Source organism: Hippichthys cyanospilos, chromosome 19 (assembly GCF_059441005.1).
Source record: "Hippichthys cyanospilos isolate Australia breed blue-spotted pipefish chromosome 19, RoL_Hcya_1.0, whole genome shotgun sequence".
Taxonomy (NCBI): domain Eukaryota; kingdom Metazoa; phylum Chordata; class Actinopteri; order Syngnathiformes; family Syngnathidae; genus Hippichthys; species Hippichthys cyanospilos.
The window spans coordinates 15600311-15627693 of record NC_142387.1 but is presented as its reverse complement, the minus strand read 5'-3'; the positions used below and the strand labels follow the sequence as shown (position 1 = coordinate 15627693).

The window sequence follows — 27383 nt, the reverse complement described above, 5'->3', positions numbered from 1 at the left end:
CCCAAGAGTTTATTTGACGTAAGAGTACAGTCGAGTAAGACAAATACGTGGTCACGCATTAGCGCAAAGTATTCACAAACCAGTCACTTTTTCCACAGCCTGATTCCAAAATGGATATCATGTACATATTTTCCACAACACCTCATCATCCAATTTTTTTTTTTTTTTTTTGCAATTTGTATGCGGCTCTTTCGAAATTTTCAAACCAAAAAAACAATTTTGCCCCCCTCACACACGAGCACTCTTGGCGTGATTGGCTGGCATATCCACCATGACGGTGGTAGCTCCTCCCCCTCCTCCTCCCCCTCCTCCTCTTCGCTGTCTGGAGTAGAAGAAGCTGCTCTCCCTGGCAAAGGCTCGGGAGTCCACGTCGCCGAGGCAACAGAGGACCACGCCTCCGCCCAGGAAGCAGAGCGCCACGCCCGCCCAGCCGCAGTACAGCGACGAGCCGAACGACATCAGAGCCTTGTTCTGGTGGACGCCCACCGGGAACCACGCTGTGGACGCCAGGCCTAGGACAGCTGAGGACACACACACACACTCTCATTTAAAAATGCTTACATGCACACAAACTCTCACAAACTTACATGCAAAACTCTCACGATTCTCATTTTCAAAAAACTTGCTCTCAAGAACACAAATTCTCTCATGCACATCTTAACTCTCACACGTGTACATGCACAAACACCAACTCACGTTCACAGCCTCATACACAAGAGACTTGCTCTCATGCTCGCAGCCTCTCAGGCACACATTCCTTCTACAACACACATGTACTCTCACAAACCTACAGACTCTCACAAAACCCCGCACTAGACATGCTCACAAACTTACACAAACCCTCCTAATCTCACACGTAGTATTTGCTCACAAACTCTCACATCATACACTCTCACACCATGACTCTTGCTCCAATGCGTGCACTCTCACATATTACTGAACACACAGACACACACTACTCTCTCGTTCACTCTCACGCTTACACGGGCTCACCCATGAGGAGTATGAGACCGCCGCCCACCCGGGCCCGCCTCTTTTTGCTAGGGGCGGAGTCATGTGGCAGACGCACGCACGCAGTGGACGTAAGCACCAACAACATGGCAGGAAGACCCAACAGGCACGCGCACACCATCATGGCACGGGACGCCTGCACGTGGGCTAACACGTTTCCACGCACGCATTAAATGATGTCACGTCGATTGTCATTTATGACGGCGTAGTTACCGGGCAGATTGAGGATCTGATTGAGCGCGGTGCAATGGTAGAGCGCGGGCGCGATCACGCACTCGGCCCAAAGGCCGCGGGCCCCCAGTTCGTCCATCCGCACGCATGTAGCCACGCTGTAGTCACAGGTACGCACCCAGTCGTTGGTCGCCGTGGCGACAATGAGGCACACCCAGCCCGCCAAGCTGGACAAACTGCCGCACGCCTGCCGACACACCGCGGACATTACGTACGAGCGCACGGTACTCCAAAACCTTCAAAGAAAGATGAAAATAATACGAAGATGTATCCCCTAGACCCAAACAACTCCCGAGATGTGTACTGCATGTGCCCGATTGGACTGCGCTGACTTTTTATGGGTGCAGTGCAAAAAAAATGTACGTTAAGTCACGTGGGCACTCAAAAGTTGATCCGAAGCAGATGCTTCAAAATTGAGCCAGATGCTGCACAGCAGGAAAAATACAGAAAAAAGATCTCCAAGAAATTTGAGAAAAAAACAAAAAAAAACACACAACTCACCTGGTTCCATGAGGCCCTGCTGGACACACGAGAAATAGCAACAAATTGGCGCTCTCTAGTGGGCAAAACCTGCATATCATTTGCAATATTGAAAACATGAATTTATGTGACAGGTCACCGGTTGGCGCTAGTGTGCAAAATGGCATCGAAGAAGCGGAAGAAAGTTGGCTTTAATTGGGCGATGACGTCAGGCCCGCAATTCAGGAGGAGACAGATGAGAGCGGTGCGTTTGTATTTTTTTGTCTTTTATTTCAATTCTTACATTTGCTGTTTTACTAGCATGTATGCAAAACGAAGTAAACGGGATTGTCTGACATTTGGATTACGTTGTTTTTATTTAATGGCGTGTACAATACACGGGTGAGCAAATATTTGTCGTCTGCTTTCGTTTCGCACAGGCATTTTGCTTGTTTTAGGATTTTCACACTTGATGGACGCAACGGCATTTGAGGTATGAGCAAATCAAGTCACGAGTCACTTCCCTTTGCTTGCAATAGCACATTCTTGGTTTTTCCCATCCTTTCAAACAATGTGTTTGATGCTCGTTTCTGAAAAAAAAAAATCAAGAGTTTGTGCTTATGTGCATATTTATGTGTATATTCACACACACACACACATAGTATACATTATGTTGTGCTTAAAAGCTACACATGACTTTGATCTGCATAATCCATACATAATGATAAAATTATCATTATTTTTTGTTTGAATTGTACTCAATCATGTACACAAAATTATTTTTTTTTAAATCACGTACATTTTTAAAATATATTGTCATGCTATGAACAGATTAAATTAGTTTGAATTCTGCAATTAATACATATTTGCATATTATGATCTTATTATTATAATTTGTTTGAATTCAGAAATGTTCAAATGAGTGTAAAATATGGGGGGAAGGCATGTACACGATCGTTTTTATTTAAAATGTTTAATTTTATGCAAAACATGTTAACTTCAAGGTTACTTCATGAGTTTATTATTTTTTAAATGGCTATGCAAAAATAAAGAAATTATGTTCTTTATTTTACATATATATTTATGTCTTGTAGTTTATACCTTTACCTGAATGATTAAAAAACGAGAAAAATATAAGTACCTACTAACGAAAGTGTGTTTCCATTAAAATGTATTTCAAAGCAGTTGAGTGAATTTGGGGTTAAATCCGGATTGCTGTCTGTCATGAATAACAAACATCAACTCTTCTTCTGCCACGTTTTTTTTTTTTTTTTAACATTCCAAACGGAAGCTTTCTACGATCACGATTGGCTCAAATCGTATCAACCGTGCCCATTTTACTTCCGCCCACTTGACTATTCCGTACCATCGATTGGTTGAGCGTCTAACCAATCACAGTTTAGTCGAGGGTCGCTGGTATCCAAGCTAGCAGCAGCTTCATCCATCCTCAACCAACAAAATCCCCCCCCACTGTCAATCAAATTAGCGGTTAGCTTAGCTTGCTAGCTGCTGCTTACTCGACCTAAGGCTACCGGCGAATTTACGACGCAATGGCTCAGAAGAAAAGTCCCAAAACGCAATCCAAAAAAGGTTTGTTTTCTGTCTTACTTGCGAACGACAATCCGGGAACGTCAGTCACGCCTACACCAGACTCCCTTGACTATTTTACCGATTATTGTTGTTGTATATTTTCTGCTAATTGCACATAGACAGGAACAAAACATACGTTTTGTATGAATCTCTGTGAATAATTCTTTCATTCGGCCTACAGATTTTGTTTGTTGGCGGGATTTAAAGTTCGGCTCTCGCCTTTCCACGTCCGAACCGTGAAAATCTGCTGCTACAAGCTTAACTGCAGTATTCATCTTAAAACTGTAATCAACTAACAATACTGTATGTGTATAAATGTGTTTATGTGTACTTTTCGCTAGCCGAATGCTACATTATTCCGTACCTATTAACAACAATGGATTTTTTAGCTCTTTAATGGGTGCCCAATTTGCATTGCAGTAAGAGAAATTTAAACGTGAACGCATTTCAGTATGGATTTGGTTTAGCTTTCTCGTTCTTTTCTAGCTCGGGGCCATTTTGCTAGCTGCCAAAAACATCCACAACGCGGATCATTAAAATTCTTAAACGTGCGATTGTGACGCTTTTTGCTGACTTGCGTCACAGCAAGATTTATGACGTCATCGTGCGAGTGACGTAAGGTGAATATGCTTACGCTCCTAGCTGAATCGAACAAGGATTTCGCTGAATACACAGTTGATATGCATTTTTAATAATATATATTTATAAAACATGACATATATGAGACCCTATATATATATATATATATATATATATATATATATATATATATATATATATATATATATATATATATATATATATATATATATCTTATCACAACCCTGCTCAGTACAGAAGTAACATTGCTTGTTCAATGCAGAGGACAAAGAATGTACTTTTGCGTTATCGGTGCATTGCCTCCTGGTGGCTTGGAGGGAAAAAAACCAAAACAATAAAAACAACAAAACAAAACCTACAGATAAGCCACACTGGACCATAAGCCGCAGGACTCAAATCATGAGAAAAAAGTTGCGTCTTAAGGTTCCGAAAAATGCGGTACTCATTATGGCCTCGCTAAAACAACGAAACTAAAAGTAGCCCAAGACTTCTGCACAGCGTATGTCAAGGTTGTTTGTTTCACTTTGTCCTCTGCGGCATCTCACACACACAGAAACACGGAGCGCTGCGAGGTTTGTCGGCTCTAAGAATAGTGGGGATCAGGTTCTGGACCTCACAATTGGTGGGCGCGCGGACGGCGAGGAGGAGGCGCTTGGCTCTGCCGATCGCTGCGTTTTGGATTGGATTTGTTAGTTTGAAGGGTTCCGTTGGAAGGTTTGCTCCATGCAGCGCTACCGCCACTATGGTACCTACTCGGAGGAGCCCCACAGCACCCGGGAGGTGCCCGACGCTCAGCAGGAGGAGCGGGGGGAAGCAGTCATAAATGAGGAGGCTCAAGGTAGGACCGGCGTGAGCCTCCAACCGGACTTTGCTTCTTCTTCTCCGGGTCACTTGGTTTGCTTCTGCTAGGAGGAGCCAGCGTGGAGGAGGCCGGCGCCACGCAGCGGGCTCCTCCGCTCTCCGGTGGGTGGAAACCTTTCCGGATGGATGCTTTGGGTTTGGACCGCTTTGCTTCGGCCGCTTTGGACCGCGTCCCGGCTTTGAACTTTAACATTTGAGCCGAGTCTTTGTGGTCGGCGGAGCTGACGTGATTGTCGCGTTTGAAGATCTCAGCTGCTTCCCGGGGGAACAGCTGTTGTCGGACCCGCCCGCCCGTTAATTGCGAGTCATTTTGACCTCGGGCCTTTTGGGAAGCCTGCTAAAAGGCGCCGGTGTTCACTAATATTTGCTGTGTGTGGTGATTAATTTGTTTAATGTGTTATGGACTTAATTTGGGGCGGGACTTCCTGTGTGTTGATTTTTGGATTCTCTCTTGAGTATACTGCCTGAATGAGTTATTTGAAAACGGTCATAATGCACTAACGTTTTATTTTTTTTTAACATTGTATTCAACCTTGTGGCATTATATAACAAACGATGGATTTTTTTTTTTTATGATGTCATAAAAGGCTAAATGGGGTAAAAAAAAACAACACTAGGGATCTGAAATGTCCAGCAGATGATTAAAACATGTACAATTTCAAAATGCTACAATTTTGACATTTCTATTTGATTGCAGCTGGACGTTCAAGATTTTGTGTACAAAAATAATCATTGTCCAAATTTTGGACCATATAAAACCATTCTAATTACAATTTTTTAGACGCATTTTAAAAGGATTTATGACAATGATTTTCCTGCGATTTTTGCAACATTCCGTTGAGCGGTGGTCAAAGTATGTCAGGAAACAAAAAATTCTTTGTTGACTTGTGTTTCACCTCAAGACAGTAGGTGGCGGTACAGACCAGTTTTAAGTGTCATCGTCACTTCACAGGCTACAAAGACAGACCATACCATTTTTCAATTTTTTTGTGGGTCTTAATAAATTTAACCTACATGTGTATGGATAGAACTGATGCCACTGAACAATTTAAGTGTTTTTTTTTTTCAAGTAGGTGTCCCAACTTTAGTGTGTTTGACATGTTTGATGCATGGCGTCCTCAGAGGCAAAACCGCCGCCGCCGCCGTCAGAAAGCAAGAGCGGCAAGAAGGCGACAGGAGGAGACGCAGGGGGCGGAGCCAAGTATTCCGTCTTCACCTGGTTTGCGGTGCTGGCGCTCTTGGGGGTTTGGAGCTCGGTGGCAGTCGTCTACTTTGACATCGTCGACTACGACAGCGTCATCGGTAAGCGCCGGAAACCTTCGAGCGATTCCTTTGAACGCGTAGACTGCAGCAACACGTGTAAACCCACAAAATTTTTCTTGGTATTTGGGGCTCGCAAAGTAGACGCCCGACTTTGTTTCCTGTCATTTTGTGTCATCCCTGCACGCAGCCAGAGCTCAGGAGTTTCGTATGAACTTTTCGCAAGTTTTACAAGGTACACTATTGAACGTGTCAAAGACGAAAGTGTCCTGTCTTCTTTCCTCCACAATTTTTTTTTGACATCCGCTGAACCACAACCACTTATTTTCTTCATTTTATTTTTTCATCTGACATTGATGTCTTCCTTGTTATGGTGATTATGAAATGGTCACCGTCCTATATGTAGAAGAACCGAATGCTAGTACTGTCTCTCATGGTGTCTCCTGTCCTCCCACCAATGTTTTTGTGGTTGTCGTACCAAAACTGCAAAAGAAACAGTCACATTCAGCGTCTTTTTTTTTTTTTCCCCATTTCTGCCACAGGCAAGCTGACGGCCTACGACACAGACGGAGACGGCGACTTTGACGTGGAGGACGCCAAAGTCCTGCTCGGCAAGTCCCCGCTTATGTTTTTTCCCGTTTGTGTCCTCTGAGGTGGTTCACGGTAAACGTGCCCGCGTAGGACCAATCCAACTCGGCTCTTTGCGTTGGTGATAACAAGAGACTAAAGTGCATCTCCTGTCTTGTTAGCCAGTCCGTAGCTTTCTGCTAGCTAGCTTGACGCTAGTGAAATGCTACGTTAACTGTTTACGGGGGCGCAGATGCAACATTTTTCAGTGTGGTGACTGATTAAACTTGACCTCCTTTACCTCAGTGCAAGTTGCAGCTGACAGCAGCTCGTGTTAGTTGCCGTTGTTACGGCATTATTTTCATGAAAAGAAGCGAGCAGAATGCACCAACGTCCGAGTCCATTCTTGTTCACATGCAGGAATATGACTAAAACCGAGAGGATCATGTAAATCGGTTAGTGGTTTTCGAAGTGAGGTGAGCGGAACCCCGGGCGTCCGTGGCCTGACTGCAGAGGGACTGTGAAATAATTTGGGTTATCAACACATTCAATGCCAGGGATGTATTTTCAAGTTTTTTTTTTAAAGGTCCAGACCTTCCCGGATACTGAAGTATCAATTAAATGCTTAAATATATGGAAATTAATGTTCTTAATGAACTTAAGTATCAATTTATTAAGTGTTTGGGATTCAGTGTCCAAACTTAAATAAAAAAACGTGAAAATACGTCCCTGGCATTGAATGAGTTACTAAAAAAATAATATTTATGTTGATTTAATGCTATTTTATATTTAATTTTGGACGTATTCACGACTCTTCAATAAAGCAATCAATTCAAACAGTTTAATTCATTCAATGCCAGGGACGTGTTTTCACGTTTGTTTTTAAGAGTCCAGACACTCAATCCCAGGTACTCGAGAGTCAATTTAGTTATTTAGGCATTTGGAAATTCATGTCCTTAACGTACTTAAGTATCGATTGTCCGGACTCGTTATTACTATTTTAAAAATTCTCGTCCATGGCACCGAAAGAGTTAAAAGGCGTCCCTGACGCCAACGTTTTGAGACTAGCTTCGGTGAATTTTTCCTTTTCTTGGTTTACCACCTGCCTGTGTTAAATGTGGGTTCACTTTACTCAAAACATCAAGCCGTTTTCTGGTGGTCCGTAGCCTGTCCCAGTGGACTTTGGATCCGGATGGAAGGCCAGCCGATCGCAGACATGTATAGTTCCAACCTCCCCTGTTGGTAAAAGTGAGGCGAGCGCACAAACAGGAAGTGGACTAGAGGGCTTAGCCGCAACAGGAAGTCAAGATTGATGTGAACGACGACCTTAACTCCCTCTCTTTCTTTTCCCTCCATCATCATCTTTTATTTGACGACATGGTTTATCCCTCACTCCTTTTTTTTTCCCCTCACGATCTTCTTTTGGAGTTTACCTTCCATCCCTCCCCTCGCCATCGCCCCCTATCTTCTGTTATTGTCTCTCTCTCCCGTCAGGCCTGACCAAAGATGGCGGTGCTAGCGCGCCGGGCGAGTCTCTTGAGGAGGTTGTAGATATTTTGGCAGAGGAAGGTTCTGATTGGATGTATGGCTTCTTCACCTTCCTCTATGACGTAGTCAGCTCGCCCGTAGAGCAGGGCGAGGAGGAGGAGGAGGAGGATGGCGAGGAAGAGGAGGAAGATGGCGAGGAAGAGGCGGCGGCCAACAGGAGGCGCCAGCGGGGCGGAGCTTCTTACCTTGATGACGTGGAAGTCAAAGGGGTCATACTGGACCTTCAGAACCAATAGGAGGACGGGAAGCAGGCCTAAGGACCTCTTGGAGGACACGCAGAAATTCAAATGCTGGATTTTGATTTGGGGGGGGGGGGGGCATGGCAGCGCCCATTTTAAATGTAAATTATTTTAAATGTATCAGTCAGAAGTTTGTATCAGTCAGAAGTTTGGAAACACCCTCTAATTCTGTGTTGTTGTTTTTCTAACTACTATTTAACAACAAATACCTTTATTTATTTATTTATTTATTTATTTATTTATTGCCCAAATAGCAGCCTTGCGCATCTTCAGTTTTATGATGTGGATGATGCTTTATGAACTGCAATGACTTAGTTCACTTAGTAGTATATAATATATGTCAGAGGTGTCAAACATATGGCCCGCGGGTCGGTTCGGGCCCGCAAATGATTTCAATACGGCCCATGAGATGATTTTGTAAAGTGTACAGATTTTTTTTTTTTCCCGAAATGATTGATAGTAATGGTAATATTTTAAGATTATCAATGATGTTGTACTTTGGACAGTAAAAGAATGATACATTTAACGTGGTTGTTTTAAAGTTCTATAAATGTATACCATGATTTTCTTGGTACGGCCCACTTGGGAATAGATTTCAAATCAGTTTAACACCCCGGATGTATGTAATATATGTTATAGCATATATAATAGTTGAATTTCTTGGTTGAAAGTGTTTCTAAACTTTTGACTGGTACTGCAAGCCAGCATTTTTGAGTATTTCAGTGGTTTTTGCACACTTTTCTGTATCAGCAGCAACATTCGCAACAAATATTTGGATATTTTCTATATATTCCTTTTAGGTGTAGCGATAGACTGATTATCAGCGCCCATGTTTCGCATTTCGACAAACCTTTCCCCCCAAAACCAATCGCAGTTGTGTTTTTTGTAATAGTGTGACTTTATAACCCACGCACAACTAATATTAATCTTACACACATACAGTATGTCTGGGATTTTCTTTCTTTCTTTATTTATTCCAGAAAAGCACCGACGTGTGAATTTGGCTGTCCGAAAAAATTGCGTCTCAGAAGGCGTTTGTCGTCACTAATGAACGCTCTGTGTTGTTTGTCACTCCAGATGACAGGAAGTTAAAAGGTTCTCGCAGGAAGCTGGCGTTCAGGAGAGGTACACGTGTGAGCATCGTGTTTTGTCCCGCATGTCTCTTTAGCGTGTCCGCTGTGTGGGACACGCCAGCATTGCGAGTGTGTTTTTTTTTTTTTTTTTTTTTTTAACGGGTAGGCCACTGGTCGTCTTCTAAGCTTGTCCAAGCGCAGGCGAGGACGCAAATGCGCGGCGTGTTTGTTGCCGTGGTAACCTGACCGCCAGAGGTTGAAAGACTAAGCTTGAGGTGACCGTTTTTGGACTGAAATTGTCATTGGTCAGACTCCGCCTCTGACTTGACAAGTGTTGCATGTGAGCAGGATTCGAAACAGTGGTTCTCAAATTTTTTTTTTTTTTTTTAAAGATTTACCCTCAGTGAGATATATTTCGAAAAGTACTTTTGGATCGAAAAAGAAAAGAAAGCTTAAAACGGAGTCATGAACTCATTCAGTGACATTGCCGTCCTATAAACGACAAAGCAAAGTTTATACTCATTTTTAACAGTGCTAGCAGATGTTTATGTTCCAGTCAATCTGCTCTTAATTTGAAAGCTGCAGAAACCCTCTTGTGCCCCCTGAAGAGCCTCACATAAGCGTCCGTCCAACTCCAGTCCTTGAGGGCCGGTATCCTGCATGTTTTCTGGTTTTCTTTCCCAACACGTCTGATACAAATGATTATTAGCAAGCTTTGCAGGACCTTGAAAATGATCCTAATCATTTGACCGAGGTGGGTGAAGATTCCAAAACATGCAGGATACCTTCCCTCAAGGACCGGAGTTTGACACTTGTGCTCGACATACTCCTAATCTGAGAATCACTAGTAGACACAATAACGCAATTTAGCAGTAAGTTCTTTTGTGATCCAATTGATTTGCTCTTAATTTGAAAATAAGAAACATACCAAAAGCTTTTAATTAATGTGCTGATCCCTGTAGAAAGCCTCTCAAAATCTCGTATACTCACTGAAGTCTCTTCCTTCTAGGGGATATTACCGTATTTTCCGCATTATGAGGTGCACAGGTTTATAAGGCGCACCTTTAACGAATGGTCTATTTTATAACGGTTTCCACATATAAGGCGCACCGCATTATAAGGCGCATAGAATAGAACCTACTGTTGTGGCTGGGGTTCCATAAATTGAGCTGCGCCAAAGGCAATGTCAACAAAACGATCATATAACTTTTTAATCAGAAATAAAAAGCGAACCGGATTATAAGGCGCACCGCCAGCTTTTTAGGTGCGCCTTATAGTGCGGAAAATATTGTTGTACCCTAATTTGAGAACCGCTGATCTTAAACCGCTATCGCTTTCTGAAAACTTTATGTTGTGTACGTCAAGCACTCAGAGAAGTGGACGAGGATCCCGATGAGACGGAAGTGAGCGAAGGTAGCGTTGGGATATACAGCTGCCATTTGGAATTGTTGATGTGGTGTTAGCATCCTAGCCGCAGCTTTTTTTTTCTCGGCATCCCAGATGAGATACCAGAAGAAAGGACTTTACGGAAGAACGGAACCCGAGGTAGAAAAACCCGCACCTGCGTGTGACTATAACGTTCAGTGCAGTGAATGCTAACCCATCTAGCATCTTCTAACCCCTCGCCGGTCGCCGTGACGCTTTGCCTTGACGCTATATCCCGACCGTAGAACTTCCCATGCGAGAAGAGGTTCTGCGCTCCGCCCTCCGAGAAGAACTCGGCTCCATCAACGAGAAGTCGGACGCCAAGAGGATCGCTCGCATGGCTTTTACCGAAATCCAAACCCTGCTAGCCGAGGAAGACCACAGCAGGGAGACGGCCTGGCAGCTCAAGATGAAGACCCTGGAGGTCACCCAGGAGCAACTCAATCTGGAAAAGGAGAGGATAGGACTGGAGAAGGAGAAGATCGAGGTGGAGAAAAGGCGGATGGAGGTGGAGAGGGAAACAATGGAGTTGGAGAAGGCCGAGAGGAAAAGGATGGAGCTGGAAAAGGCTGAGAAGGAAAAAACGGAGTTGGAGAAGGCCGAGAAAGAGAGAAGTGAGCGGGAAAAGACGGAGAAGGAAAGGGTGGAGTGGGAGAAGGCCAAAAAGGAAAGGATGGAGTGGGAGAAGGCCAAAAAGGAAAGGATGGAGTGGGAGAGGGCAGAAAGAGACAGGATGGAGCTTGAAAAAACGGAGAAAGAACGACTGGCTTTGCAGAAAGCCAAGCAGGAGCGGGAACAGCTGGAAAAGAAAGAGCGCGAGCGGTTGATTGGAGAACAAGAAGCCGCCAAGGAAAGGGAAGAGAGGGAGCGCCTGGCCCGGGAAACGGAGCGGCTTCACAAAGAAGAGCGGGAAAGACTGGAGAGGGAAAAGCTGGAGAGGGAAAGGCAAGAAAAAGAACGGGCGGAGAAAGAGCGCCTCGTTAAAGAGAGGGCGGAGAAGGAGAAGGCGGCCAAGGAGAAGGAGATGCGACTCTCTCGCGAGAAGGCCGCTCGAGACAAGATGGAGGCGGAGCGGCCCGGCGCCGGGAAAGCAAATAACTCGCAGGCCCCGGAGGAGAAAAGTCACAGAGGCGGGGTGACGGCGGTCAGAAGGGAAAAGGGCGTGGTCGCGGAAAAAATGGCTGCCGGCGGGAGGAAGAAGTAAACCATTCTTTTGCTCATGTTTGGACTATTTTTCTCTTGGTGTCTCTGGTCAGGCAGTGACGATAAGATTTTTTTTGGTTGTTTCTGCGGGTATCAGCAAATCCAACGTGTTTTAATGCTGTTACAGCACTTTCTTTTCAAATGAAGAGCAAATGAATTGGAACACGGAGCAATTTAGCGCTACATTGGATTATAGTAGTGACGATAAGATTTTTTTTTGTTTCTGCAGGTATCAGCAAATCAAATGTGTTTCAATGCTGTTACAGCACTTTCTTTTCAAATGAATGAGCAAATGAATTGGAACATGAAGCAACTTATCGCTAAATTGGATTATAGTGACTATCTTGTATTTGCCTTTATTTTGTAAGGTTTTACACGGAACTGGATTGTTTTTAGAGACGAGTCAGAAACAAAACAGGTGATTTATCTACTGGAGTTGTTGATTAAAAGAGTCTAGACAGACTCTTAAAAAATACATCCTTGGCATTGAATGAGTTAAAATATTATAATATTGAATACAAAAAATAGTAATGATAATAATGGTAATAATTGTCTGATTTATTAAACTTTCAAAGCACATTTTGGTATCTTCAGACGGATTTTATTGAGACACTCCAGAAGATAGATTGTGTAAAATGATCTGTTTTATGTCTGACTCAACTGCTGTAAAAGGAGTCACCGTGGCTGTTTAGCAATTTGAGGCTATGTCTTCCAATACATTTGCTCTTAATTTGAGAAGAAAACTGTTCTGTTCCTGCATTAAAAAGCCCTCATTTAAATGTGCTAATTTGCTATTAAAATCTCACGTACCCCCTGAAGTGCCTCCGTGTACCCCATTTGAGAACCCGATTTGACATCATTGCTGTTGCAATAATTGTTTCACTTCCTTTCATAAATATTCAACAATTTCCAACACCCAATCAAATGCTTTTGTTGAGAAGTCATTGATTCATTTGTTATTGTTATCCTCTCATGTGCATATATGCATTGTAAACTCCGCCTTTATCTCCTTTTATGGAACACATTTCCCCTCCCATGTAACGAGTGTAAAATAAAACTTCAAATGGTGCCGTCGTTTTTGCCTTCCCGTATTCCAATAAAACCCTCAAAAAGACAAATGGATTCCACGTCTATTGTGAACCACCTCAAGCGTGCTCAGGTCATATTCAAATGAGATAACTCTTTGGGCAACGCGTGAATGAACAAGTGAGGCGTTTGTGTGCGTTTGTCACGTTGTCATGATCTCATCTCCAAACAGGCCTGAAAGAAACGCCAAGACGGGAGCCGCCAACTGAAGAGGGGCCAGCTGAATCAACACGTACGTTTGGTGGAAAAAGAACAAAGTCGTGAAATATGCCTTGAAAGGACTACACAACAGTTTTTAATAATAATTTTGTCATTTTGTAAAATAATTTGGAAGCAACATTCAGATTAATATTCAGATCACTATTGTTATTGTGTAATTTAATATAATACATAAAAAAAAATATATATATAATAATTATTGTGTTGTATGTATAATATGTGAAATATTAAGCAGTTTCTCAAGGCAGCCAATCACCTGCTTTCTTACTGTTGCAAGCCATGCTGTGATTGGTCAGTACTTGAATCCTGAGCAACTGTGATGTCATTTTCAGTTGACCCCGAGTGGCAAAAAGGGCGCCCACTGAAACTGAGAAAAAAAAGGGTGGATTTTGCTTTTTTATTTTCTCTTTAGAGAGACCAGGATGTCCTCTATTTATTCATTTTGTCTTAGCAAGACAGCAAAGTCAATTTTACCCCACCTAAATGCACCTAAAAAACACATGTCCACAACAGTGGACACAAATGAATTGGTTGGGGTCTAAGGAAGATATGGTGTTCCACAGGGTTCAATTTTAGGGCCCCTGCTGAGCACACCACAAATTAGCTGGGTAGCTCGAGTGAGTCAAGCGACACAGACCCAAAAGAAATGTCCACTACAGTGGACACAAATGAATAGACTAGGTTTCAGGAAAATACGGCATTGTAAAAACGCTGTAAAGTAAGATTTGAACACAAATGGTGCAGCAACACACTTAGACACAAATAACCACAGACAAATTCAAATTTGTTTTTTTTGGGGGGGGGATGGAGAGGGGGCAGTCTGTAACAGATTACCCACAGTTCTATTTAGCAATGAGAAAACGAAGCTTCATGAAGCACTTGTGATGGTTTTTGACGAGAGACTAGACTCCTTAAGTCACGTGTGCCACCCAGAGGTTTCAAAAAATACCACAAGTGCTTCATGAAGCTTCATCTATCCATTACTAGCTTCTGTTCATTTTAGAAGGATCTTTTGAGATGCAAGTGTTTTGACTTACAAACACGGTCAGGAAATGACTGATTCTCTCCATTTTCGTGCTAGAAACCGCCGAGGAGTATTCAAGCAACCGACAAGCTGCGGAAGAGCCACCAGAGGAAGAGGAACCAGCGGAGCTGCAGACCGAGGAGACCCCAACTGCTGAAGACCAGTCCCCCAACCAAGAAGAAACCGCGGAACCACGCGAGGAGGAATCCGTGGAGGTTTATCCGGAGGAGACCTGGACCGAGGACTCGGCAACAAGTGTGTGATCCGACAATGCGCTCGTCGCCTGGTTGAAGCGAATGCGCGTCATGACACACTTCCTGTGCGTTTGTGCATGTGCATGTTCAGTCTCTGAAGGCCAGGATGTGGAATCGGAAATCCAAGGTTTGTCCTGCACCCTTTTGGCAGTCTTGCTTCATAACCCCCTCAAAACAAAAAAGCTGCTTAATAATCACCAAATTGTATCTTTATCTTTGCACCTTTTTGCGTGTATATATACGCGTATATGTGTGTCCTCCAGCTGCTGTTCCTCTGCCTGCGTTCGTAGAAGAAGACTTTGTATCTGGTGAGTATCATTTCTTTCAAAAAAAAAGGTAAAAAAATCATAAATGTTTTTATTTTATTTTAATAATTGATGCTTCATTTTAGTAGTGTTTTTTTAATATACAATGTATATATTAAATGTTGAGAGTATTTGTCATTTTTGTTACAGATGATCCTCGAGAAGAAGCGGAGCATCCTGGTGTGTAAAGTATATTTTTGTGTCTTTTGTCCTCCCATCGCAATGTCTCACCTTGTTGTCTTTCAGAGGAGGACTTGGACGCCATCGACACGACAGGAGGTGAGTTTCAAAGCTCAACGGGCTTTTGAAGTTATTTATTTTCATGTTTTGTTGTTTCAAACTCAGTTTTGGTGGAGGAGCCTTCGTCTCAGGAAACCGTCGGTAAGCTGGTGCTTTTTTTTAATGTATTTTTGCGCGCCCCTTATAGTGCGGAAAACACGGTAGTCATAGTGTGAATGCTGAAGAACTACAACATTCTTTTTTTTCTGAACTGGGGTTCTTTTTTTTTGCTCCAAAGTGGAATCCGGAAAAGACTTGACGAGCTCCAAATTCACGCAAGAAGAAGGTACATTCCTTTTTTTTTTTTTTTTTTAAACTGATCCAGATAAGATGTGTTTTTTGGAACTAAGTTTGTGCAACAGAGTCACCTGCGGAATCGGAGCAGCAGTCTGAGCTTGACGAAGCGCAAAATGAGAGCACGGCAGAGAGCACGGCAGAGAGCACGGCAGAGAGCACGGCAGAGAGCGGCAGTGCCCCCGGTGGTAAGTACTCAAGTACTATTTTATTGAAATAGCTGACCAGTTAAAATCCATCGTTGACGTCTAAAATCGTCAATGGCAGTGAATCAGTTAATTATGCTAATGTTTCTTTTTTTTTTTGTGGCCATGGGGAATATTCAAAAGATGTGACAAGCACAGAGGAGATCCAAGAAGGTATGTTTTTTTATTTTATAAAGGCGGTTCAACCTCTATGTGTGTGTTTTTCAATTATCATGAATCGCTGTTGGAAGTATTTCTCACACAACTCACTTTTTTGTATTTCCTAGAATTTTTCTCATCAAAATGTAGAACCAAACCATTATTTTATATAACTAAAGTCTGCTAGCTTAATTTTAGCATCTCATACAAAAAGCCATTGATAGGCTTACGGAAATCAACATTGATTTTTCAGGAAAAAAAACTCGCACTAGCTTAATGCTAACGTAATACAAAAAGCCAATGATAGGCTAATAGGCTAACAGAAATTAAATTGATGTTTCAGTAAATGAAAGCACACTAGCTTAATGCTAACATATATTTAAAAAAAAGCCAATGATAGGCTAACAGAAATTAACAATGATGTTTCAGTAAATGAAAGCACACTAGCTTAATGCTAACATATAATACAAAAAGCCAATGATAGGCTAACAGAAATTAACAATGATGTTTCAGTAAATGAAAGCACACTAGCTTAATTCTAACATATAATACAAAAAGCCAATGATAGGCTAACGGAAATTAACATTGATTTTTCAGGAAGCAAATACATGCTAATGGAAATTAGCATTAATGTTTCAGTAGTGATACTCAAACAGAAATGCATACAAGGCATACAAAAAATTCATCTCTGCTGTGTTGGAATGACAATATGTTTTCCAACGATGACAATGATCTGTGGTACTTTTTGTGTGTCCGTCAGAGCCGCGGGCGGAGGCGGAGAAGCATTCTGAGCCTGTAGAAGCACAGCTTGAGACTCCTGAAGAGAGCAGCACCCCCGAGGGTGAGCACGCCAACACACCAACACAAATATACACACTCTTTTTCATACCAGATGAAGTGAGATGGATGAAACTTGACAAGACAAACCCTTCTGTATATTTCTATTTTCATGAAATTGAAATAGAATTATTTATTATGGCCAGGCTAAGCCAATCATTGAAGTGTTTGCAAATGTCATAAGTTGGCTGCTAGCGCCACCTGGGGATTTTGGGGTGTCATCACAAGAATTTCTATTGTGCCCTGCTCGCGAGTTGTCGTTGAAAGGATTCATGCAAAAATTATGGGAAATGCATCATAAAAGATGGCTTTTCAATATGTCCAAACTTGACAATATTTCTAGTTTTGAATGGCAGTAAATGAGCCTGACATGGGCTAAATTAATTAACCTATAGGGTGTACCTTTCGACCCCCTGTTAAAGCAAACATTTAGAAGGGATGGCAGCGTGGCATATTGAAAGTCGTCATGTTTTGACAATCTATGCAATATTTTAGCCTTCTAGTGTTTTTTGTATGCTTTTTCTTTGATATCACACATCAAAAGCATCAAAAAGCCCGAGGTTTAAACGTATTCATTGAGTCTATTTTGTTCTTTTGGTGGTTGTATTTTGTTGTTTTCAGCATGTCTTTAGATGCTAGTTTCGTCCAATCAGATTTCACCGTCTATGTGTTGCCATGTCAAACTAATCCGGGCACGTCACAAATGTGTTGAGCTGTTCTTTCTCATAGAAAGAGCAGACGACGCCCCCGCAGAGAAGCCCAAAGAAAAAGGTAAAGAGGACCTGCGAATTTGTCACATTGCTGCAAATGTTTCTCATGCACACGTTTGTCCTCCAGCCAAGAAGAAGAAAGCAAAACTGCTCAACAAGTTGGACAAAAGCATCAAAACGGAACTGGACGCCGCCGAGAAGCTGCGCAAGAAAGTAAGCGAGTGACTGGCGAGGTCTTCGAATGGCATCCCATGTTCCTTTTGCGTGTTTTTGTTGCGCGTCAGGGAAAGGTGGAGGCGGCGCTGCAAGCCTTTGAGACTTTGACGCAGCAGTACCCACAGAGCCCTCGTGCGCACTACGGCAAGGCACAGGTGCCAAAAATAACCACATGCAAATACATAGTCATCCAAATGGTGGAATTGACAATTTAAAACGGGCAGGCGGAGGACGACCTAGCCGAGAAGCAGCGCAGCAACGACATGTTGCAGAAGGCCATCAACAGCTATAGAGACGCCGCCGAGCTTCCGGACGCCACCCCGGACTTGGTGAGGGCGGCCCTCAAGAGACGAGCCGAGCGCCAGCAGTTCCTCGGTAAACCCACCTGACGGTATCTCGCGGCACACTGCTTGAAAAACACTGGTCTAGACACGCAAATGTCTCATGTCCTCCAGTGTGATGATGAGGTCCAAAAGACCTCCTGGTAATTCTCTATGCCTGCCAAGAAGGTTGAAAAAAACGAAACTTTTTGTCAGGGCGCATGCGGGGCGCAGTGGCTACGCTGGAGAGGTTGGTGCAGATCTTTCCAGAAGACATCAGTCTGAAAAACGACCTGGGCGTGGCCTACCTGTTGCTCGGCGACAACAAAAGTGCCAAGACCGTCTACGAAGAAGTGAGTCGTCTCCTGCTTCTTCTTCTCTTCTGCCTTGGTCTCACTGGCGCCATCTTTAGGTTCTGGCCGTTGCCCCTAGCGACGGCTTCGCCAAGGTCCACTACGGCTTCATCCTCAAGTCGGAGAACAAGATCGCGGAGAGCGTTCCGTACCTGAAGGTGTGTGTTTTGTTTCCGTGACAACAAGCACACGTTGAATGCGTGACGGTCCGCCAGGAGGGGCTGGAATCCGGGGAGCCTGGCACCGATGACGGACGTTTCTACTTCCACCTGGGAGACGCGCTGCAGAGAGTCGGAGACGAGAGCGTGAGTCTTCTCAATATCTTTGATGCCTGAATTTATCTAACTCTTATGGCATTATGTTACAAATTATGGAAATTCCGTTGTTGTTTTTATGATATCGTAAAAGAATCAATGGGGGAAAAAAAAAATCTTGGAAGCTGAAATTTCCTGCAGATGATTAAAACATGTCAATTTTCCCTGATTTTGAACCGATATCGTATAGCGTAACGTTCCATTTTGGTGTGTGTCCCCCGCAGGCCTACCACTGGTACCAGTTGGGCCACGAACGTGGACACTTTGCGTCTGTGTGGCAAAGATCGCTCTACAACGTAGATGGGCTCAAGGCGCAGCCCTGGTGGACCCCAAATGAGACCGGATACTCTGATCTGGTCAAGGTAGGTAGGACATTGGGCAGGATTTCTTGGGACGTTCCTCCAACTGCTTCGTTTGCCTTCAGGCACTTGAGAAGAACTGGAAGACGATCCGGGACGAGGCCTTGGCCGTGATGGACCAAAAGACGGGCCAGTTCGTACCCGAGGAGGAGAACCTGAGGGAGAAAGGAGAATGGGGCCAGTACACGCTCTGGCAGCAAGGTCTATTTCTCATCCGCATTCAACAACAAGTCCAAATCCACTCAGCTGACTAACTCTTATGTCTTCAGGGAAGAAATCCACGACTTCCTGTCAGGCCGTACCGCAGACCTGCTCGATCCTGGAGAGATTTCCCGAAGCCACCGGCTGCAAGAGAGGACAGGTACGCGCGCGCGAGATTTGAACCTGGCCCCGATCCCATCGACTCACTTGCGTGGTTGCGTGTAGATCAAGTTCTCAGTCATGCAGCCCGGAACACACGTGTGGCCCCACACGGGTCCTACAAACTGTCGGCTGAGGATGCACCTCGGCCTCGTCGTTCCCAAACAGGGATGCAGGATCAGATGCACAGACCAAACCAGGTAGACAAAACGTAAATACGGTATATTTATGGGGATGAAAAGTTTGTGCGTTTGAAACCGACTGTAAAAAGTAATCTTACTGCTGTCAGGGGCACTTAAGTGCCGCCGGCTAGTGGCTAATTTATGCTACAGGCTGCGCTTACAGGCAGGCAACAGTTGCCATAAAAAGAAATGTCCACGTATTTAAGTTGCTTTTGAATGGGAGATCGCACGCGATTTCTTAACAACTCTGCGTTTTTTTTATACATCGGGAGTCGCAACTCGCGACTCGCTTAGGAAGCGACGAAACGTTTGCACATTCGGATGTCAAGCAACTGTTGTTGCGACATGCTTCCGGGAAGAAGTTCAAAATAAAAGCGTGCTAAGGCAATCATGTCCATACGTTATTTGGTTTGGTAAGATTTATTTTGAAGCGCCGGCTGGCCTTCTCACCGCATTTGGCGGCGTGTTTTACTGTCATCCAATGCTATGTATCCCATTGCACTTGTGACCCAACAAATGGAAAAAAAATCAAATCCCCGTTCTCATTCTCCCTCCAGGGAGTGGGAAGAGGGCAAAGTGTTGATCTTCGACGATTCCTTCGAGCACGAGGTGTGGCAGGAGGCGGACACGTTGCGCCTCATCTTCATCGTGGACGTGTGGCACCCGCAGCTGACGGCGTACCAGAGGCAGACCCTCAGCGCCATCTAGACAGGCAAGCTCAGGACCCTCTGCGCCGTACCGAACGTTACTCTGAGTTTCACTACTGACTTGACCACACGCACACACACACACACACACACACACACAAATAGCACATGCACACTTTGACTGACTTTTGTGTTTTGTAGAGTTTATTTGTGAAAAACCTCGAATTGACAGCGACTTTTTCATCCTGTGTTTTCCTGATAGCTCACGCGGTTTCCCTTCAATTTGTCAGATATTCTCAGAGATTCTATTTTTTATTCAAAATGACACCAGAAAAATCACGTTTTTTTTCACCCCCTTTTTTTTCAACTAGTCCATATTTGTACTTTTGCAGTTGACTCATGTTGTGGACAGGTTTTGCTTAGGTTTTTTTTTTTCGTTTTTCTAAAGGTTTTAAAATTAGTTTTCCGCAATAAATCAATAAAATCTAGAGTATATTTTTGGTATACTGAAGAATCTTACAACTAGAATTAATGTATGTAAATATTTACTGTGAATGAAAAAAATAAAAATGAAAAAAAACACCAAAAATATTCTACGTAGTCTGTAGTCCCTGTAAATAATTGTTTGATTCATTAAATTCATATAGTATATACAATCAATTAAAAAATAAATATATTTATTGTTGGTAAAATTTAAAAACAATACTTAAATTACCTAAATAGTCTGAAATGCTGTGTTCTTCTGAAGTTGCATAATGGAAATTTATTATATTTATAAGTCATTTATCATAGCAAATAATTGTTGATTTAATTATGAAGTATCTTTTTGGTATGGTAGATAATTTTATAGACATAACGTATTTTAAAAATTAAATCACATAAATTGTAGATAAAATAAAAAATAAATTTTTCTTTGCATAGATAAAGTATGTATTCATTTATCATGAAATGCATTTACTGCAATAAATTTTCACATTTAATTGATTTAAGTATATTTTTCAAGTATTTTTCAAGTATTAAGTATATTTTTCAAATATAAATATTGTATTATGACACTTGAATTAAATTGATAATTTAAATCCTATTATTGTATTCTAATTATAATTGGAAAAATATTCTAGTCTACAAAGCCTGTTAAAAGAGTATTTTTACTGTTATCCACTTCAATATTTTTTAAATGAATTTTCCACAATGAATAGATTATTTACTTTAAATATACATTATATTTTTTCATTACAAATCATTTTACAAACATGATTTACATGTTTAAAAAATTAAATCCTGTTTGTGAATACAATTTGAAGAAAATAGTCAACTATTCTTCAGTAACATTTTCTGTTAAACCAAATAATTTATTCATTTTAAATAATAAAAATAAAAAAACTAAAGTTGAGCCACCCTATTCGTATAACCTTTTTTCTACCTTTCCCACCTCTGCTTTGAAATCAAATGTTTCCATGTGTCCCTACACTGCTGTTTTCCTGTCTGTCTTCTTCTGTGGTATTTATTTCCCCATCCCCTATAAAATCACCACACGTGGAGGTGTAACTGTTTACTAGTTTACATTCTGCAGTAAATACATGAAGAGATGAGTGTAGCCCTGATATGTGGCGCTGCAAAAAGTGCGGTCCCACTTTTCACCTTTTGCAGTGATTTCCATGTCGACCGCCTTGTTTGCAGCGCGCTAATACATGAACGATTACAATCCTGATGATCAGTTAAATTCAATAAAAACAATCTTGCTCTTCAGTGACATTTTGGCATTCGGTGGTGTGTTGACAGCACAATACTGGAAAGCATGAAAAAAGGGAGAACTTGTTCTTCCTAACGGCATGCAGGGTGACATTTGCTTGATTGTAAAGCTGAGGATAATGGACACCCCAAAAAAAGTGTCTTCATCCGTTCGTTAACGAAGCGACGACTGCGTTTCAGCCAAGTTTCACTGACAATCGTGTTTGGCCACGCCCATTTAACACTTGAACAAAAGCTGCTTTTTTCTGGCTTGTAACGTCCCGGATTTCGGGGCTAATATGTTAGCAAACAGTCGAGCTAGCCGCGCTAACAAAAATGCTAACGTTTCATGACGCGATCATTTACGAGGACGGTGATTCCCAACCAGTTTGCCAAGTTCACTTCAAAACCTGAGTGATTAAGCCGGGGCGCAACGATTAATCGTCAACTAATCGATGACTGAGTCAATCGATTATTCTTGCTGATTTTCTGACGTTAGAGCCCGAACTAGCAAACAAATATTTTTGCATTGCCAATTTCCTTTTTCTAAAAAAAATAAAGTAACAAGAACTCGAATCCGATTAATCAAACACATAATCGACAGTAATCGATTATTCATTAATTCCCGGTGGTCAAGTTAAAATTACTTTTTGACTTAAATAGTTGCCAATGGCAGTGAAAGAGTTTTAACTTTAAGCCCAGTAAAAATGGATCTTTGACATCTATAGCCGTCAGAATGTTTAAATAATCGTTAGCTGCAGCCTTCGATTTTTTTTTTTTTTTTCAACCTGAAGACTTGACTTATTTCACTCCTTCCTGGCACTCTAAATACTAATTAGGATATAGAGATTTTTAGACCATGGACTATTTAATTGGCCATAGGGCTGATACGATTAATCGAATACTGCCTTATCACTCTGCACTGAATTTCATACAATTGACTATGAAGGCGACCATTAGGCTGAAACGATTAATCAAAGACTCTCTAGTCAATATAGAAGGATTTTTATATAATAGTGCCGAAACGATTAATCGAATAGTTCCCATAATTATAACCGCTTTTTGTAGCTCACATTTTTTTGCTAGTGAGCCTTGATATTTTTGTCACATGTCAAAAATGTGACTAGCCTCAACAAAGGTTGGGAAACGCTGAACTAGAATCACGTCGAGTGAATGAATGAATGTCAGGGCGTCAAATGTCGCCGATGAAGATGATGATGGAGGTGAGCAAACATTCAGTGTCACCATGGAAAGTCATGACAACCTTTTCTACATTCCTCCTCAAAACTAACACGCTTAACCAGCGTGGGGGACACACAAACACAGGAAAGAGCGTGTGTGTGTGTACGTGTGTGTGTGTGGTTGTGTGCGTGTGGGTTTATGTGTGCAGCATACACACGCATTTGGGCTCAGAAACAGGAAGTACAATTCAAAGTTCAGCTGGACGGGACAAAACAGCACAGGTCAAAATCCAGCAAGTGTGAGCGTGTATGCGTGTGTGTGACGTGTGTGTTTTCAGTCCAGGGCCAGTAGAGGAGTGCTGGTCTCTCTGTCCGTCTGTCGCAGAGTGGCGGGGTTGACCACTGACTGAGACCTAAAGTTAAAGAAAAAAAACAAAAAAAAAAACTGTTATTGGCGGCAAAGCACTCATTTTGTCTAAATGAAGCTCCTCATATGACATCAATCTAGTTCCTTGGTGCCAGCATTCTGCGGGACGGCAGGAGAGCACGACTTCATCCTCAACTCGCTTCAAAATAGTTCAGTGGCGCCAATGCTCTATTTTTATGGAAGGAATCGGAAATCGCCGAGAAATTGCTCGCACTGTCCTGACCTCTTCATGAGCTCCTTGTCGCCGCCTCCCCCGCCATTCTCTCGCACGTGCAGGGCGTCGTAAGTGAGCGTGTACTCGGTTTCGTCCATGTAATCGGGACCCAGCAGGGTGCGCGCCCACATGCCCATGTCGTACGGCGGAAGTGTGCCCCCGAATTCCGACGGCAGACACTCGGGCTGGATGAGCTGATGGAGCGAGTTCAGGTTGTTGCCGTGGAGAAAAATCTGTGCCGTAGATTATGAGAAAATCAAATTAGAGAAACAGAGAGCTAGCTAGCTACGATGGGATCACATTAGAGAGACGGGTGGCTAGCTGCGCCGCTAGTTACAAAGCTAGATATCTACTATCTAGATATCTAGATAGCTTGATAGCTAAGTTTGTGTAAATGTATAATAGTTGTAGCTTATATGAATCAGGACAAGACAAAGCAGAATCAGACGAGAAAGTTTTTTGCAGTCACCCGTTTCCTGGTCTTGTCTTTGAGGAAAGGCTTGATGATAGTGAACATAGCGTGAATGTACCACGGCTGGTTGACAAAATGGATGCCTCCGAAGCGGGCCGGGAAACTGTCCTGAGGAGAATAGCAAAAGTACAAGTTGTTTTGCTAGATTTTGCAGCTATTCAGACTCATAACGACTTTCCTGCCCCCCCCCCCCCCAAAAAAAAAAAGCAGTTAACTACTTTTAAAGTCTGCACCTGGCAACTTAAAGTGACCCTAGCAATAAAAGTCACATTTATTGCTAAATTACTGCTTTTGTTTAAAGCAAAGCTTCTCAATTCACTTCACCATAGTTTCTCGGCTAGAAGATGGCGCCAAAGGACACTTTTTGTGGGAATGAACATCCTCAACTCACTTTAAACAAGTTACTTGGCGGCAATACGGCAGTCAAACGTTACTTTTGTCCAAACAAAGCTCCAATGGAGTTCCTTTTCATCAAGACTCCTGAATGGAGCTCCTCAACTGACATCAAGCTAGTTCCTTGACACGGTCTGACCTGGAGGCCTTCGATGGCCAACTTTAGGATGTTGGGCGTGAGCTTGGAGGCCTGCTTGAAGGAAAAGTTGCTCCAATCGATGATGAGGACAAAGCCGTTGATCTGCAGCTCGGGTTTCTCGATCAGAACCTCCAGCGAGAGAAGAATGGCCCGCAAGATATCTGTAAACGAATTCCTGGACAAACGGAAAACCCAAGGTTGGTCTACAGTTTTTGTCCTCGAGATAATTCTGTGTGTTTTTTTTAACTCATAAAATAAATAGTTGTGTATTTAAATGTGGGCGTGGCTGTTGCCGTGGCAATGTGACGCAACCTGCTCTGGTCCCAATTGGAGGCAAAGAGGATGAGGATTTTTCGGCCGTGTTGGTCCGGAGTCTCCAGAACTCCCGGAAAGCCGTCCATCAAGGCTCGCTTGATGCCTGGGTCATCCACCTGACTCACACACACAGACACACACTTTTTTTTTTTGTATCATAGTGGGGACATGCTCTTGACATCGCATTTCGTAGCCCCTAACCCTGACCTTAACCATCGCAAAAGGTTGTCTAATCACGTGGTGTCCAAAACACAGCCCGGAGGCCATTTTTGCCCCGCTATCCATATTTTAGTGGACTGCTGCGTGCAGTACACAAAAAATTGCTTGCTTGCCTAATTTTAGCGTAAATTAAAGAAAGAATTTCAAAGAAGCTCTTAGATCAGTTCATTTTTCTTTATGTGACCCTCTCATGCAAATGTTTGCACACCCCTGCACTCTCACATAATTTAGCAATAAGTTGCTTCATGTTCCAATTAATTTGCTTTTAATTTGAAAAAGTGATGTGCCTGTCATAGCATTGAATTAGATTTGCTGATACGGAAAAAGAATTTTAAAGTGGCCATTACATCTTTCCGTTTTTCTGTATGCGGCCCCCACATGCAAAAGTTTGGACTCGTACCCTTACCAAAATCCAATTCGGACCTGGACTTGAAAAGCAAATGTTGACCTTCAGAACGAGGTCTGAACTTGTTGGTTCCACCAAAATGGTCCTGGCAAGTTCAAGTGCCCATAATTTAGCAAAAAACCAAGGACACACACACACACACACTCTCATACCACCATGATGCTATTTGTAAACAAAATGTCCGCTCATCTCAAAAAGCTTGTACCTTGAAGCTCTGGAACATGTCGAGGTTCTGCTGTCGGAACTGGAAGTACTGCGCCAGCAGGCGGAACGTCTCCACCGGGTCAAACTTGCGCGCTCGGAGGAAACGAAGGATGAAATCGTCATCCGTACGCAGGAATCCGATGTCCGGACGGGTCACGATCATGTCGCGCACCTTGCCGCCATCCAAACAAGCAGAGTGTCAATCTTGGGAGAGACAAACGAGGGACCGGTCGCCGGTACCTGTTGGATGTCCTGGTGTAGCGTGTTTGGGTTTTCGTTGAGCTCGAGCCGAGCCTTCTCGGTGGCGTCGGCGCTGAGGCCCGCCAGGAGCTGCGACATCCTGTTTGCGTTTTGACCTTGGCGAGCGCTCACTGGCCACGCCTCATCTGACTGCGCCAACCGATCGAATCCGCCGCCTCCGATGATGTCATTCACACTGGGTCCGACGCTGCTCACGGCGCACCCCACTTGTGGCGCGCTGTCATGGCGGCGACCATTTTAACGTCATGGGACACGAGCGATGGCTGGTCCGGGAAGTTCAAAGGTCAGTCAAGGCAACGCGGTTGGCTGGTTGGAACAAACAGACAAACATCAAAATTTTATATACAGTGTATATACTGTGTGTGTGTGTATACGCACATATATATATATATATGTATATGTATATATATATATATATATATATATATATATATATATATATATATATATATATATATATATATATATATATATACACACACACACAATGGCCCAAAGCTGTGTAAACATTGTCTTTGTTTTATATTTAGTTTGACATTTAACTTAAGACGGAAGTGGATTTAAGCAGCTTGATTCTCGATCTCTCGCTCTCTCTCTCACACTCTCGCTCTCTCTCTCTCTCTATCACACACACACACTCGTTCTCACTTTACCCCTGAAACAATTGTAAATTATATCTTGTAAATATGCTAATAATAATGACAAAACAAAAATAAATATTACTGATGGAGTTAGGTGTGTTGTTGAGGTGTCGCTGGTCCGAGCGGTTCCGGCCCTCCTGAGCTGGTCCTGATGCTGAGGATGCTGTCGGCCATCACACACAAAACAACAACAAGAGGGAAGGCTTCAAATAAAATGAAAGATGACCAAAACGGAACAAAAAGTAAAATAAAACGCAAAGATTAAACGTCGTCTTTTGGCGTCCTCGCTGACATTCGAATGGTCGGTGAGGGTGGGAAAAAAGATGTACGGAGAAGACGTCGGGATCGGGATGCTCTGGTTGGGCGTCCTCATTTACTACATAACACTTCCGGCTAACACTATCACAATAAAGGTTTCCGTTCGAGTACCGGAAAGGTGGTCTGTCTGTCTAGCCCTCCATCCATCTATCTGATATTCAGTTCGGAAATAATTTGATAAAACAAGGCTCAGGCAGAACTTTAAGCATTTTTGTAAGGGTTTGCGCATTATTCAAAAGTAATTGAACATTCCGTAGTGACGTAATCGGAATTGTTTTTACTGTTAGAAACT

At 42.9% G+C, this 27383-nt stretch overlaps 4 protein-coding genes across 11 annotated transcripts; 2 read left to right on the top strand and 2 right to left on the bottom strand.

The window, feature by feature from the left end:
- Positions 1-13: 13 nt before the first annotated feature.
- On the bottom strand, positions 14-2956 carry LOC148408113 (claudin-11-like). Of its 2 annotated transcripts, XM_088402610.1 has the most exons (4): positions 2847-2956; positions 1225-1429; positions 994-1158; positions 14-521 (listed from the first exon to the last, which is right to left on the bottom strand). In XM_088402610.1, exons 1-4 carry the CDS (start codon positions 2925-2927, stop codon positions 229-231), a joined length of 744 nt encoding a protein of 247 aa, XP_088258736.1. In that variant the 5' UTR covers positions 2928-2956; the 3' UTR covers positions 14-228. The 2 variants fall into 2 exon arrangements, with proteins under 2 accessions (XP_088258736.1, XP_088258737.1); XM_088402611.1 differs by lacking the exon at positions 2847-2956 and having other exon boundaries at positions 1225-1736.
- On the top strand, positions 1997-25397 carry LOC148408111 (aspartyl/asparaginyl beta-hydroxylase-like). 7 transcript variants are annotated; one of them, XM_088402594.1, is made up of 29 exons: positions 4457-4729; positions 4801-4854; positions 5875-6054; positions 6203-6247; positions 6555-6623; positions 13326-13385; positions 14454-14651; positions 14742-14777; positions 14914-14958; positions 15106-15135; positions 15202-15234; positions 15301-15336; positions 15473-15520; positions 15585-15716; positions 15858-15887; positions 16633-16713; positions 17439-17480; positions 17547-17632; positions 17704-17790; positions 17860-18010; positions 18172-18308; positions 18368-18466; positions 18524-18613; positions 18847-18984; positions 19047-19182; positions 19251-19342; positions 19408-19541; positions 20081-20235; positions 24755-25397. In XM_088402594.1, exons 1-28 carry the CDS (start codon positions 4615-4617, stop codon positions 20229-20231), a joined length of 2535 nt encoding a protein of 844 aa, XP_088258720.1. In that variant the 5' UTR covers positions 4457-4614; the 3' UTR covers positions 20232-20235; positions 24755-25397. The 7 variants fall into 7 exon arrangements, with proteins under 7 accessions (XP_088258726.1, XP_088258725.1, XP_088258720.1 ...); XM_088402593.1 differs by lacking the exon at positions 24755-25397 and having other exon boundaries at positions 4458-4729; positions 20081-21923; XM_088402595.1 differs by lacking the exon at positions 24755-25397 and having other exon boundaries at positions 4459-4729; positions 15597-15716; positions 20081-21923.
- On the top strand, positions 7796-13135 carry LOC148408112 (uncharacterized). The gene is made up of 6 exons (XM_088402459.1): positions 7796-7817; positions 8074-8204; positions 9451-9499; positions 10805-10852; positions 10940-10984; positions 11110-13135. The coding sequence occupies exons 1-6, from the start codon at positions 7796-7798 to the stop codon at positions 12066-12068; spliced, it is 1254 nt and encodes a 417-aa protein (XP_088258585.1). The 3' UTR covers positions 12069-13135.
- Positions 21708-27136, bottom strand: LOC148408110 (clavesin-1-like). The gene is made up of 8 exons (XM_088402609.1): positions 26856-27136; positions 26112-26438; positions 25873-26043; positions 25040-25158; positions 24728-24902; positions 24193-24303; positions 23733-23956; positions 21708-23495 (listed from the first exon to the last, which is right to left on the bottom strand). Exons 2-8 carry the CDS (start codon positions 26208-26210, stop codon positions 23417-23419), a joined length of 978 nt encoding a protein of 325 aa, XP_088258735.1. The 5' UTR covers positions 26211-26438; positions 26856-27136; the 3' UTR covers positions 21708-23416.
- Between the last annotated feature and the right edge of the window lie 247 nt (positions 27137-27383).